This window comes from Nycticebus coucang, chromosome 2 (assembly GCF_027406575.1).
Source record: "Nycticebus coucang isolate mNycCou1 chromosome 2, mNycCou1.pri, whole genome shotgun sequence".
Classification (NCBI taxonomy): Eukaryota; Metazoa; Chordata; class Mammalia; order Primates; family Lorisidae; genus Nycticebus; species Nycticebus coucang.
In genome coordinates this window covers 24594242-24608953 of record NC_069781.1, presented here as the reverse complement: position 1 = coordinate 24608953, position 14712 = coordinate 24594242, and the positions used below count along the sequence as shown (strand labels likewise).

The 14712-nt window shown below is 39.9% G+C and overlaps 1 protein-coding gene across 3 annotated transcripts in view; it reads left to right on the top strand.

Moving 5' to 3' along the window:
- The window catches only part of SLC31A1 (solute carrier family 31 member 1), a 46416-nt gene extending 32552 nt beyond the window's left edge, over positions 1 to 13864 (top strand). For all 3 annotated transcript variants that reach the window (XM_053565563.1, XM_053565577.1, XM_053565572.1), the window contains 4 exons: positions 5335 to 5449; positions 6481 to 6553; positions 7684 to 7852; positions 8929 to 13864. In XM_053565563.1, coding sequence (XP_053421538.1) covers positions 5369 to 5449; positions 6481 to 6553; positions 7684 to 7852; positions 8929 to 9130 — 525 coding nt within the window. In that variant the 5' untranslated portion in view covers positions 5335 to 5368 and the 3' untranslated portion in view covers positions 9131 to 13864. The remainder of the gene's footprint in view (positions 1 to 5334; positions 5450 to 6480; positions 6554 to 7683; positions 7853 to 8928) is intronic.
- The last annotated feature ends 848 nt before the right edge of the window (positions 13865 to 14712 follow it).

The window sequence follows — 14712 nt, the reverse complement described above, 5'->3', positions numbered from 1 at the left end:
TTTGGATTAGGAATGTAAGGCCAGGATCTACGGTATGAGTGGAGCATCATAAGAGCCTTCAAGGGGTATTTCCTCCTCCTGATTACTGGGTGCCACTATGTTTTTTCCAAGCAGTAGTATATTGGCCTGAAATATCAGGTTATAGACGCACCTAAGCTCTATTTATTACTGCATTATATCAGTAAAGGTCTCTCCTTTATTTCTATATCTCCTTCACCAAAAAGACAACACAAATGTAGAATTCATAGAACTATCAAGAGAAATTTCAGTTTGCCCATAGGAATACTTGAAACAAAGCCTGAGGCATTTCTCAGAGCATCACCTAACCCTGTACAGGTCTTCAAAAGGCAGGATTAGCCCAGGGCCAGTCGCAGTGGTTCTTACCTATAATCCTAACACTCTGGGAGGTTAAAGTGAGTGGATTGCTTGAGCTCAGGAGTTTGAGACCAGCGTGAGCAGGAGCAATACCCAGTCTCTACTAAAAATAGAAAATTTAGGGTCAGGCGTGGTGGCTCACACCTGTAATCCTAGCACTCTGCGAGGCTGAAGTGGGTGGATTGTCTGAGCTCAGGATTTTGAGACCAGCCTGAGCAAGAGTAAGCACCTGTGGTCCCAGCTACTCAGGAGGCTGAGGCAGGAGTATCCCTTGAACCCAAGGGTTTGAGGTTGCTATGAGCAAAACCGTTGCCATGGCATTCTAGTCTGGGCAATAGAGTGAGACTCTGTCTCAACAAAAAGGCAGGATTAGCCCATTTAAACTGGTTACTTGATCATCTGGACATAGCCCATCAGCGTGATTTCCTGTTTATGATAGTGTACTGTCTTTGACCTTGAATTTCCTATATCTGTGCTTGCCAAAAACTTGTAAGTCACCAAGCGTAAGCAATGACTGCAGAGAACAGACAAGCAACTAGATAGCTTTGTCTTTGTTTAATGTTTTTACAAATCTAAAAAGGAACATGACCCTAATCATTTTAGGAATAAGAACTTTCTTCCTTATCATGGAAGTCAGGAAAGACCATAGGCAGTCTCCAGAGGAATTATTAGATTCCCTCTGTCTGAGCTGAAGAAGAGACGTGATATAGCAGATGTGTGACCACTTCTGTGTAGTCTTTTTGTGCAGTCTAATCTCCATGGTCCTCTTGGATTATTGCTTTTTAATCCATCATTATGCAATACCATGAAAATAAAAGAGAGTTTTAAGTTTAGACTAAATCTATTAGGAAAAATGTCAATGCTAAGACTTAGAATGAACATCAGAATTTAGCCTTTTTGCTAATTTCCTAACGTATGTCCATAAATTTGTGTTTAGTTTGCCAAAGATACTAGATTTTGCAGAGCCTGGCCCTCTAGTTAAACTTTATTTTGTGTATGTGCTGGGGGTGACAAGTCAGGAACAGGGAAAACTTTCTTTTTGATAATCTTCATAAGTAGACTTTGAAAGATCTTTGAATACAAGGAAGCTTTGAAAGCTATTTGTGTAAATATTATACCCTACCTAATAAATGGGGGAAGAGGGAAGCAGAAAGAAATGCAAAGCTCTTTGACATTCAGTATTGTGCCACTCCCAATATTTAATAGTATTCAGGGCAATAGAAACAAGTTGGCATATAGTCAATTTCAGGAACCTACCTGAAGATAAAGGTCCCCTAGAAACTGAATAGTGTAGAACTCTGAGAAAGAAACTTCTCTCCTTAACTATTTTATATGAACTAAGTTCCACATAAACTTATGCTAAATTTTTTAGTAGTCGGTTTCTAGACCAGCAATTCTCAACCTGTGGTCGCGACCCCTTTGTAACGATGAAAATACATCCTGCATATCAGATATTTACATTACGATTCATAATAGTAGCAAAATTACAGTTATGAAGTAGCAACAAAAATAATTTTATGGTTGGGGGTCACCACAACACGAGGAACTGTATTTAAGGGTCGTGGCATTAGGAAGGTTGAGAACCACTGCTCTAGACCATTTCTAGATCTTTAAGTACCCAAGAAGTTTTCTGTGCTAGAAGGAGCTCTTAATGAACTATCCACATGAGTGTTGAAAGCCACTTTATGGTTTCAGTTAGGAGACAGGATAGGCAGAAAGGGACTTGAAAATGGTCTTTTGTGGGAGAGAAACTAACAAAAGCTACTATAATATTTTGATTAATGCCTTTTCCCACAGTTGACTGATTGGATTTTCCCTATTAAAATTTGTCAGGCACTTTGGTAGATGCTTTATGTATACTATCTCATTTAATCCTCCCAGCAGCCCTCTATTTTTTTTTTTTTTTTGAGACAGAGTCTCACTTTGACACCCTTGGTAGAGTGCTGTGACATCATAGCTCACAGCAACCTTAAACTCTTGGGCTTAGCCTCCCTGGTAGCTGGGACTATAAACACCCACCACAACACCTGGCTATTTTTAAAGGTGGGGTCTCGCTCTTGCTCAGGTTGGTCTTGAACTCCTGAGCTCAAGCAATCCACCTGCCTCAGCCTCCCAGAGTACTGGGATTACTGCCACCGCTCCCAGCCTTGCCCTCCAAGTTCTACAAGCTGAAAACCAGCTCCAGAAAGGTTAGGTAACTTTTGTAGGTCATATATTCAGATAGACTTCCATATTCCTCGACAAGTATTTTCCAGTTATGTAGTTAAGTTCTGTCACTCCGTTATCTAATGTAAATACGATTGGTATTGATTTCTCTTGAATTCTATTAAAGAAAACTAGCTTACTTGAAATGGCAAAAATGTGAATGAAGGTACAGTATGATATTTCTAATCTTTTTACCTAGATATAAATTCAGTGTGACAAATAAAATATTGAAGGTAGATTTTATCAGAGATTGAAAGTTAGGAATCCTGGCCTGGTGCGGTGGCTCAGGCCTGTAATCCTAGCACTCTGGGAGGTCAAGGCAGGAGGATCACTTGAACTCAGGAATTTGAACCAGTCTGAACAAGAATGAGACCCTCATCTCCACTAAAAATAGAAAAATCAACTGGATGTTGTGGTGAGCGCCTGTAGTCCAGCCATTCAGGAGGCGGAGGCAGGAAGATCACTTGAACCCAGGAATTCGAGGTTGCCATGAGCAAGGCTGATGCCATGGCACTCTAGCCTGGGCAACAGAGGTGAGACTCTGTCTCAAAAAAATAAATAAAAGAAAATTAGGAATCCTAAGGGGTTTTGGTTGTTTTTCTGTTCTATCCCTGAGTTAAATATTCAGATTTTTTGGTTAGTATTTGAACATGAGGTAAAATCTGATGAGATCTTTAAGAGGCATTTGGGTCATGAGGGATCTGCCCTCGTGAATAAATTAACGTCCACTCTCAGGAGTTCCCACAAGATTGGCTTGTTACAAAGTGACCTTAGCTGTGTCTCTTTGCACTTGCCCATTTACCTTTCCGCTTCTCTGCCAGAAGCTGAGCAGATGCCGGCACCATGTCCTTTTCTTGGTGATCCAGCCTCGGGTATTCTGTTATAACAATAACTAAGCAGACAAAAACAATATTCTTCTTTATAAATAATTCATAAATTTGATGGAATGACAGAATAATGATAAGAAGAAAAGTGAATAGCGGAGGTTTAAAACAAGAAGAGGAGTTTTAGCCTGGAACTATGCACATAGATTGTCCTAAAACCAGAAACCCAGTGACTCGAGAAATACCATTTTACAACAATTTTGCTAAAGTTTCATCTGTTACTCCTCGTTACTAACTTTTCTGCAAGTTCCAATAATTTTAATTGCTTTACAAATCAAGAACCTCAATTCTATTAAAATACAGTCCAGCTGCATTATGACCTTGAACCCAGTTCAAAATGAGAGTGGAGCTCAATTAGAGAAAACACTTCTTAGAGAGCAAGTAGTTAAAGTTGGCTGTGGAGTTTAAGGAAACTTGAGTAAACCAAAGAACAGCATAGCTCATGATTACTATGAAGTGAAACCATTCTCTTCAGATCACAAATCAAGAGAGTAAATGTTATTGCTGTATCCCTGGATTTTGACCTATTCTTACCTCACTACCTATTTTTATTCTGGAAGAAGCTAAGCTTGAGTTATCTTAGATTAAAACTATTGATGGAAATAGGCTAAAACCAATCAATGCCAGTTTATCTCCTATAAGTGGAATTTGTAATCTAGAGAGAGAGATTAGGGGTGTTCAATTTCCTTAGAAGATGAGTTATCCAAATGCATATGGCATATCACTGAAAAGTCAAATGGGAAGTGAAAAACATCACATTTATTATGCTTTAATAATTTCTAAGATTTTCCTTTTTGCTGTCATTTAGGTCTGGCATATCCCCCTGGAATTTCTTTTAAAAAAGAATATGGCTTTTAATGAGCATAAAGATGCTTTTTCCCACAAACTATAGTTGATAATACATAAAAAGAATCCACTAATTCCTCCCCCTCTGCACACACCCCAACTTCCTATTCGCACCCGACCTCCAGCTACAGCAGTTACTGCTCCTTGGTTTACATCCCAGACTGACTTTTGCAAAAAAGCAGTGAATACGAGGCTGAATATGCACTTGTCTGGACTTAATTTAATATAGAAGATTCAATTTGTACCTTATTTTTCATGTCCTTCACTGTGATATCCTCATAGGATTAAAATTGTATCCAGAGTCTGAGCACACTACTAGCGTAGGGCCATAATAGACCTTTCTTCAAATTTAAATTAGCTGAAAGCTGGCTGTCCTGTATGTGAAAATGTAATCTGAATATCCTGGGTAAATAGGATAGGGACGGCCATCCCAATTACATGAATTATCAGAAGTACTTGCTTTTTATCTACTGATATTTATGATTAGAAAGCCTTAAAGCAGTTAAATTTCATTAACGGCATCCATTTGTACAGTATTACAAATTGTCTATTTCCTGCAACTCAACAAAGCTGCATTTCTTTTCTTTATCTTGTATATAAAGTTGAACATATATTAAGCATGTCTCTTGTAATCCCAGCTAGTCTGGAGGCTGAGGCAAGAGAATCGCCTAAGCCCAGGAATTGGAGATTGCCATGAGCTTTGTTGATGCCATGGTGGGCAACAAAGTGAGACTGTCTCTAAAAAAAAAAAAGCATGTCTGTTAAAGGAACAATTCTGCAGAATAAGGAAGGGTTACGGGTTTAAAACCTTAAATGCAAATCCTTTCTGCTACAATCTCCAAAGGTGATCTGTACTAGCACAAATTACTTCTCTCTTCATCTGTAGATTATGAAAACTGATTCTGAGTAAAGATGCTAGGAGAGCATTAATTTTTTGGATGAATTCCATATGGACAAAGTACTTACCAAGAAACAAGGTTTTTATATCCTTAAGTTATCATATGTAATTTCTTTCTCTTGAAAGAATCTTCTGCTGACACTCAACTTTACCTGGAAAAATGAATCATTCTCATCATCACATGACAACTACAGCCTCACACTCCCATGGTGGAGGAGACAGCAACATGATGATGATGATGGTGAGTACAACACAGGCCCTTTCTCACTCACTTGGGTAATAGAAATAATGGAGTTTTAAGGTAGGCATGGTGGCTCCTGACTGTAATCTTAGTAATTCGGGAAGCAGAGGTGAGAGGATCACTTGAGCCAGGAGTTTGAGACCAAGCTGGCCAACAGAGCAAGACCCTGTCTCTTAAAAAAAAAAAAATTCAAAGTTAACCTGCTGTGGTGGTGTATGCCTATAGTCCTAGCTTCATAGGAGGCTGAGGTGGGCAGATCCCTTGAACCCCGGATTTTGAGGTGGCAGTGATCATGACACTACACGTCAGCCTGGGTGACACAGCCAGACCCTGTCTGTAAAAGAATGAATGGAATGTGGAATTTTAGTATTAGAAGATTATTATCTTTAAAAATCAGTTTACCAAAAAAAAAGAAAACCAGTTTCCCAATGGAGAAAACTAAAGTAGACCCAAACAAGTCAGGTGATTTGCATAAGATCATATGTCAAGTTATTTATAGAGTCACACCAGAACCAGGATTCTAGGGGTTTTTCTTCTATAGCCCCTTCTTTTAAAATGACTTTTCTAAATTAAGTTCTAGTCTTTTTTTTTTTTTGGAGACAGAGTCTGAAGCTGTCACCGTGGGTAGAGTGCTGTGACATCATAGCTCACAGCAACTTCCAACTTGGGTTCAAGCGATCCTCCTGCCTCAGTTTTTTCTATTTTTAGTAGTGACAGGGGTCTTGCTTTTTGCTCAGGCTGGTCTCAAATTCGTGAGCTCAAGCAATCCACCCGCCTCAGCCTCCCAGAGTGCTAGGATTACACGTGTGAGCCACTGTGCCCGGCTGAGTTCTGGTCTTTATGCTTTGTGTAGAAAGGAGAAAAAGACAAAAGTTGATGGGGGTCCAGGAGAACATCATGCTTGGTACCTGTAGAACTGATACTAAAGCCTTCTACTTCAGTGAATTCTTTTCTTAGTATCCAGACCTGCGACTTTTAATTCTCACTTAGGATTTTCATTCATTTCTAATTGACTTTTGGTTTTCTGGCAGCCTATGACCTTCTACTTTGGCTTTAAAAATGTGGAACTATTGTTTTCCGGTTTGGTGATCAATACAGCTGGAGGTGAGTAGCTATCAAGTGGTGTTTGAAGGTGATAATCACATGGGAGACAGCAACAAATAATTTGGAAACCTTGTACCTCTTTCTGTTCTTGTTACTGAATCAGTATGGACGTGTTTGGTTCCATTTTCTACCCAGACAGTAGGATACACAATACTTTTCTTGGTCCTCTGGTAAACCTCCCTTAAATTACATGTATGGTTTGGAGCTCTGAAAAATTAAATAAAGATACCAGATAGAAGTCTTTTGCAATCCATTTCCTTTCATCCTATTTCAAAGTATTTCCTTGTTTGGTAAGTTATTGGTCCTGGACAAAACACTACAGTCAAGTTCAAATACCAGAAAATAACCTTAGGTTAAAAACTATTGATCTGGTACAATCCTTCTCTTTTACAGATAAATTGAGCCTCAAATTGTAAAATGGCTTGCCATCAATCACAAAGAATTAGTGTGCCGGAAGTAGGACCCAGACCTCTAGAGCTGCCTGGAACAGTCTACAAACCATGGCCTCACATCCTTCCCAACTCTTGGTGTGGCCCTCTTAGAGTCACTCCTGGTTTTAGGGTACCTGATCACCCATCTCTTTGTGTCTATTATCCTGTTTTGGTATACTTTAAATTCTAGTTCCATAGGCTTTAATAGCCAGTTGGACTGCTTTAGGTATCAGGCATATATATCTTTGGAGCCACAAAATTAGTTTTGAGAAAAAGGAGAGCATTTAGACAGATAGTGTGTTAAATTAGCAATTTGAATACATTTGTGTTATTACCAATACTTCACAGTATGAAAGACTCAGAATTGAAATACCTATTCAAGAAATGTAGTCAACACTTAACAAAACTAAGTTGTTTTTATCCCCCTTTTACCATATTCTACATTGCTTCAACATAACAAAGCTAATTTAATAACTTCAAGCGATCAGACCGAAATATTCTTGTTGTCCAGGTGATTTTTCTTATCTTAATCAGAAAGTAAATATGTTCTTGAGCACAGGTGATGGTTGAGTGAAGAGGTAACAATGTAATATCTTCTGAAGCTGAGGGTAGCATTTTTTATGTGTCTTTCTAGCTAGAGAGTGCATTGGCTATGATTTTGCATCGTTGACAGCACACAATTTTTTCTTCCTTATTTAGAAATGGCTGGAGCTTTTGTGGCAGTGTTTTTACTAGCAATGTTCTATGAAGGACTCAAGATAGCCCGAGAGAGACTGCTGCGTAAGTCACAAGTCAGCATTCGCTACAATTCCATGCCTGTCCCAGGACCAAATGGAACCATCCTTATGGAGACCCACAAAACTGTTGGGTAAGAAGATAGAATAGATCCAGAGGAAATTCTAGAGAGTTGGCTTATTTAAGCCGCAAAGCAACTATTTTATTATCAGCAGCCCTCTTCCTGACTTAGAGATTGTATATGACCATGATCAAAACTGTCTTTAGAGGTTTAGGGTTGTGGGTCAGGAGCTGGCCAAAGGAAGAGTAATAGGAACTCTTCTGCAAATTTGAATATTTGTTCTGAGTTGCAAGTATTGGTAACCTTGGAAGAAGGTAAATAAGGAATCTGGATTTTAAAATACTTGCCAAATAATAATGGACAAGTTAAGAAATTCAGGTCAAGGTATAAAAGAATGGCAGAATGCAATGGATTCCTTTCTATAAAGAGTTATACTTAGTTCTATCCTTATTTTGTTTACAATATAAGACTGTACAGATTTCTGTGTCCAGAGAAAATATTTGGATGATTATTGGTTTTTCCCATCTCAAATGCCTTTTGAGATTCAGTTTTAATTAAAATCTAGGTCTCAAAACTAGATTGGACCTTAAGAAAGCATATAGATTTCTTAATATCCTGCTTTCAGACAAACAATATTATTTATTCCCATTGTTCTGATGAGCTTACCGAGGCTCCAAAAGGTCATGACCCACCTGGGGATGAGTAGCCAGTTCTCCTGGTCCCTAATTAAGTAATTTGTGCTACATTACCCAATCTTCAATTCTACTTACATTTTCATGGAATGTGAATTTTGCAAAGGTAGAAGGCCTGAAAATGCTCAGGCAAATAAGTCTGGAAGGGTTTAGGGCTTCTCTTTCTAGATCTGAGGAGGTAGTAAGTTGGGATTGCTCCTTGTCCCTTTCTCCTCCTCCTGAAGAGGGTTCCTCTTACTGGCACCTAACCCTGTCTGGCCAGTGCTTATAAACCTGACAGTCCCATGCTGTTTTATTTCCAGGGACCAATAAATAATATACATACACACAAGTACCCATCAAATTGCCAGGGTGGCTTCAAGGCAGTCCAGTTCCAGCTGAGCTTGTGGCTATAGCTGTTTCCCCTTTCTCCTGGTCTATACAGCTCCAATCGTTATGTCCCTGTTTACTCTCCAGGCAGCAGATGCTGAGTTTTCCACACCTCCTGCAAACCGTGCTGCATATCATCCAAGTGGTCGTCAGCTACTTCCTCATGCTCATCTTCATGACCTACAATGGCTACCTCTGCATTGCCGTAGCAGCAGGGGCTGGTACAGGATACTTTCTCTTCAGCTGGAAGAAGGCAGTGGTAGTGGACATCACAGAGCATTGCCATTAATGTCAAACTCCATGGCGTGGCCTTACCGATTGCAGTGGGAAGCAGTTTGAGACTAGAAGATGTGATTCCTGCTCCAATCATCCCTTCTTGCTCTTGTTTCTTTACATACATACACATACACACACACACACACCTGCTCAACAGAGTTTTAGTTTACAGACCCTAATCTAAAGTACCTCCCAAACTTGTCTCTAATAAGCTGAGAATCCCATTTTTCTTGAGGAGAAGCCACCCATGAGATGTCTTTTCCTTCCCCATTGTCCTAGATCTAAGTTATATGTTCTTATCTAATCCAGGTAGCTTTCTGTTCAATGGCTTGATCATCTACTTCCTTTTTTAATCTTTCAGATTTTTTTTTAACAGACAGTACATGAATTCAGTGGGTTTTTTCTGGGATAGTGATGGTGATGATTAACTTCAGCCAGGATTAATGGCTGCTGAGGGAGATTCTTGCCCAACTCAACCCAGAACTGAAACTCAACATTAGAAAATAAGGTCCTGTCTTTGGATTCAATGAGTGGGAAATACATTGTGCCTTTCTCTGGGTGTGATGTGTTACACCAAAATCTTTGTTGTGTGCAGAGGGGTGGTTTGAGGGTAATCTACAGGCCTAGAGCTTGGAGAGTATGTGTTCTTGGACGGCTGATTTCATCAACTTGTCTTCCTACTTACCATTTTGATTAGAATGAACTTGCCAGTCCAAAAGAAAAGACAATCAATTTGAGAAAATAGAAATAGGTATTTTAAAATAAAACCATTGGCATTTTACTTTGACTACCTTGGTTTGTCCTGGCTGAATGAAGCAAAAGAATTTGAATTATTTTTTCCCACTATTGTTTTCACATGTCTGCCACTATGATAGTGATTTTCAAATTTTAGCATACATCACAATCACTAGTGGGCTGTTTAAAACACTAGATGCTGGACCTCAACCCCACAATCCCAAAACAGGCATTTCTAAGTTCCCAGACAGTGTTCCTGCTGATGGTCAAGAGACCACACTTTTGAGAATCTGTGCTTTAAATTAAGAAAGTAACACCTGATAAAGTGGGTTACCTGATATTGGGCATGGGAATTTGAATTGCTGATTGGTGGTTGGTATGTCTGGGCTTCACTCAGTAAATCCTGCTGATCAATACTTAATCATTCCGCATTTATTCAGTTCCAACTGTGTAGTTCCACAAGTGCAAAGGGCTGAGACCAAAGTATTTTCACTAGCCTGTCTGAAATCACTAGTCCTTATTTTTAAAGACCTGTGGTTTCTGGGAAGTAGTTTGAATGTTGAGAGAGACCTTTGATCTGCAGCGTAAATCCACCAGGTATGGGCCAGAAGGGCAAAAGCCAAGCTTTCTCTTTGTAGAGGCTGAGGGTGTGGTTTGCTGATGGCCAGATTCTCCTCAGCCCCAACATCTATGCCCATACCTGGCAGAGCCTCATCCTTCATGTGACCATTTTTGTTACTCTTGGGAGCTTCATTAGATCACAAGTGGCCAAAACCTCTTTTCTCCATGAAGAATCACATTGGATTTTTATTCTGTTCAGTTGTTAGTACACACAGCAGTCCAAGCTACCTCTGTAAAGTGATTCTTCCTTGCCGGTCTGTTAAATCCTGCCATCCTTGGTGCTAGATCCAATAGTGCCTCAGGGTGGAGGACACAAAACACTGCTATCCTGTTGGCCCAAGTCATGGTTTGGAAGTTTGTACTTTCTCCGCGCATGCCAGTTAAATATTGGAAAGCAAGGAATGTGTACTTGTATGGCTTTGAACCAAGAGAGGGTTATGAGCCTACTGGTCGAGGTTAAAATCCAAGAACCAGCATTTGAGCTTTGTGCTTTTTTCTCATTTCATTCCTTTGCAATGATGATAACTTAGCATGAGCAGAGTGAATGACAGGTACTGACGAGAGTCCAACATTAAGGTGTAAATAGCCTGTTGTTGGCTCACACTTACAATCCCAGCACTGTGAGAGGCCGAAGGAAGGAACATCACTTGAGGCCAGAAGTTTGAGACCAACCTGGGAAACATAGTGAGACCCCATTTCTACAAAAAAAAATTTTTTTAAATAGCCTGTTGTCTCAGAAGCTGAGGAATAATAAAACCATGAGTAATAAATATGAATCAATGTTTAGTAGTGATTCTGGTGCTCTCTGGAAACCTCAGCGTGAACTGCTATAGAATACTCTTCTAGGAATAGAACCTTCTCAGTAAGATAAAATCAAGGCCAATTAAGACAAAATGCTATGAACTTGAAACTCACAGACAAAACCATCAGTTTGGGGTAGATCTTCAGGTATTCAGGATAGGGATCATTTCCAGAAAAACCTGAATTTAAGGGATTCTTAGACTAGATAACCAAGGATGAAGCAAGTGGAGGAGAAAAAAGTTAAAGCTTAAATTCCATCTTTCTTGAGCTCTTAGATTGTGATAATATAATGATATCATTGACTTTCATTTCTGTATCCCTGCTCATTTGAAATTTAATGCCAGACTTCTTTGTTCCTTTTAGATTCAAACTTCTCTTTTCCTCCTCCCCTGTACACGTCTATTAGAAGATTGTCGCCCCATCTCTTTGGCCTCTTACTCTGCTGCCCTTTTCCCCTTTCTGTCTTTCATCTCACACGTCTGGTTGTTTAAATCTCCCTTGTCCTCCTGAAGCAGTGGGCATCACTATACTCTGGATATAAGTACCAACCAAAAGTTCCAGAAGTTGGTATTTATAAACTGGTTGAAGACCTTATGTATGCTTCAAGAAGCATTTGCCCCACTGGAATTTCTAGAAGGCTGAGCAAGGGGAAACCTAGTACCCTGTTCAGAGCTATAGAATCTTAGGGGCTTATCTCCAGTGTATGATGTATGATAGAGGAACATTCAGTGCCCACATTGCCCACAAATGGTATCCTCACTGTGTGCCCCCCCCCCCCAGGGGTTAGAAATTAAGATTTCTTCACTACTTCTATGGTAGGGCAGTCTGGAATTCCCTTTCAGGCTGTGGGTACTGGTCTTGGGTTCTAGCAACAAGGGATTCCTTATAAGGAGCTGGGCAGAAAGACAGGGGTACACTTTCATGTCATTTAATTTTGATCCCTGCCCTCTCCAGCTGCTTCTTCAGAAGATACATCTAAAAATATAAAGACTGCATTTGATGTAATGCCTTAATCACCAGGTCTACAATTAATGTTGACTATTTTAGATTGTAAGCTCCTGGAGAGCAGTATTGCTGTAGTAGGAATGTTTTAACAGTGTCACATGCAGAACAAAATAAATATTTTGTGATTTGATGCATGTTTTTCTTTCTTTTTTTTTTTTTTTTTGAGACAGTCTCAAGCTATCGCCCTGGGTGGAGTGCTGTGGCATCACAGCTCACAGCCACCTCAAAGTCCTGGGCTCAAATGATTCTCTTGCCTCAGCCTCCCAAGGAGCTGGGACTATAGGAGCCTGCCACAATGCCCAGATATATATATTTTTTTGGGTTGTAGTTGTCATTGTTTGGCAGGCCCAGGCTGGATTCAAACCTACCAGCTCTGGTGTATGTGGCGGCACCCTAGACATTCGAGCTACAGGCGCTGAGCCAGATGATGCATGTTTTTCTACCCAGAGTGATGTCAGAATGAGCTAGTTTCTTCATAGTCTGCATAGAGTCCAACTATTACCATCAGTCTTTTTTTTTTTTTTAATTGAGATAGAGTCTCACTTTGTCACCCTAGGTAGAGTGCTATGGTGTCATGGCTCATAGCAACCTTAAACTCCTGGGCTCAAGCAATTCTCTTGCCTCAGCCTCCCAAGTAGCTGGGACTATAGGCGCCCACCACAACACCTGGCTTTTTGTTGTTGTTGTTGAGCAGGCAGAGGCTGGATTCAAACCCACCAACCCCAGAAAATGTGGCTGGCACCCTAACCACTGAGCTATGGGCGCACAGCCACCATCAGTTTTTTAAATGTGAAAGTCTTATAGGTGAAATGATCCCTGTATGTTTTCATCTCATTCTCCTGCTGTGCTCAAAATGATGTACATACCAGAAGATCCATGTGAACTTTTGCATAGGAGTCAGAGTCTTTGTGAAGCTGCAGATATTTCAATATGCCAAAGATTCTTGAATTTATTCCCCCCCCCACCACCACCACCACGAACTTCATCTGGTTGGAGATTCCTAAATTTAAAAGTTAATTTCTGTCACATCATAATCCCTTCCCTGTGTTTGTTTATTATGTCAAGCAAGAGATTCTGAGTTGGGCCTCTAGAAAGTTTACTGCCAAACCTGGAGATGTACAATGACCCTGCCTACCCCTCTGTAAAGCCAGAGTGCTGGTGTTATTTGCTCTTTCTAGTGGGCACCTTGCCAATTAGCACTACTACTAGTCTCCTCCTTAGTGTAATATGTTGAGCATCCACTTTGGAGTTAATGGGTTTGAATCCTGGCTCTACCATTTACTAGCAGTGTGACCTTAGGAAAAGTTATTCTAAAAATCCTCAGGGCTGGCCAGGTGAGGTGGCTCATGCCTATAATCCCAGCACTCTGGGAGGCCAAGGCAGTTGGATTGCTTGAGTTCAGGAGTTGAAGACCAGTCTGAGCAAGTGTGAGACTCTGTCTCTATTAAAAAATAGAAAAATTTGCCAGGCATTGTGGCAGGTACCTGTAGTCTCAGCTACTCAGGAGTTTGAGGCAAAAGGATCACTTGAACCCAAGAGTATTGAGGTTGCTGCGAGCTATGACACCAGGGTGACAGATACTCTGTCTGAGAAAAATAATAAAAAGCCCTAATAACAAATGCTGGTGAGGATGTGGAGAAAGAACCCTAGTATGCTGTTGGTGAGAATGTAAATTAGTGCAACTTCTATGGAAAACAGTATGGAGGGTCCTCAAGAAACTGAAAACAGAACTATATGTCCCAAGAATCATCCCACTCCTGGGTATACATCCAAAAGATGGGAATTCAGTATATCAAAATGGTATCTGTTGTGCTTGTAGACTATTCACAATAGCCAGGACATGGAATCAACCTAGTGTCCCTCAACAGATGAATGGATTGAGAAATTGTACATGTCCACAGTAGAATATTATGTAGCCACAAAAAAGAATGGAATCCTGCCATTTGAAACAACACGGATGGAACTGTGGAACATTATGTTAGATGAAATAAGCCAAGGACAAAGACAAATCTCACATGTTCTCATTGATATATGGGAGGTAAATATTAAAAACAATTGATCTCATAAGGACAGTGGAAAGATGGTTACCAGAGGCTGGGGTGGGGTGGGGTAGAGGGATAAAGTGGGGATGATTAATGGATGCAAAAATATAGTTAGAATGAACAATATTTAATAGCACAACAAAATGACTATAATCAACAATAAATTAGGGTGTACTTAAAAGAGTAAAATTGGAATGTTCCTAACACAAACAAAATGTTAAGTGCCTAAGGTGATGGATACCTTGATTTCCCTGACTTGATTAATTTACATCATATGCCTGTATCAAAACATCACATGTACCAAATAAAGATATACAACTACTATTTACCCATAATTAAAAATATTTTTAAAAGAAAAAAATTTTAAATCCCTAAGCCTGTTTTCTCATTT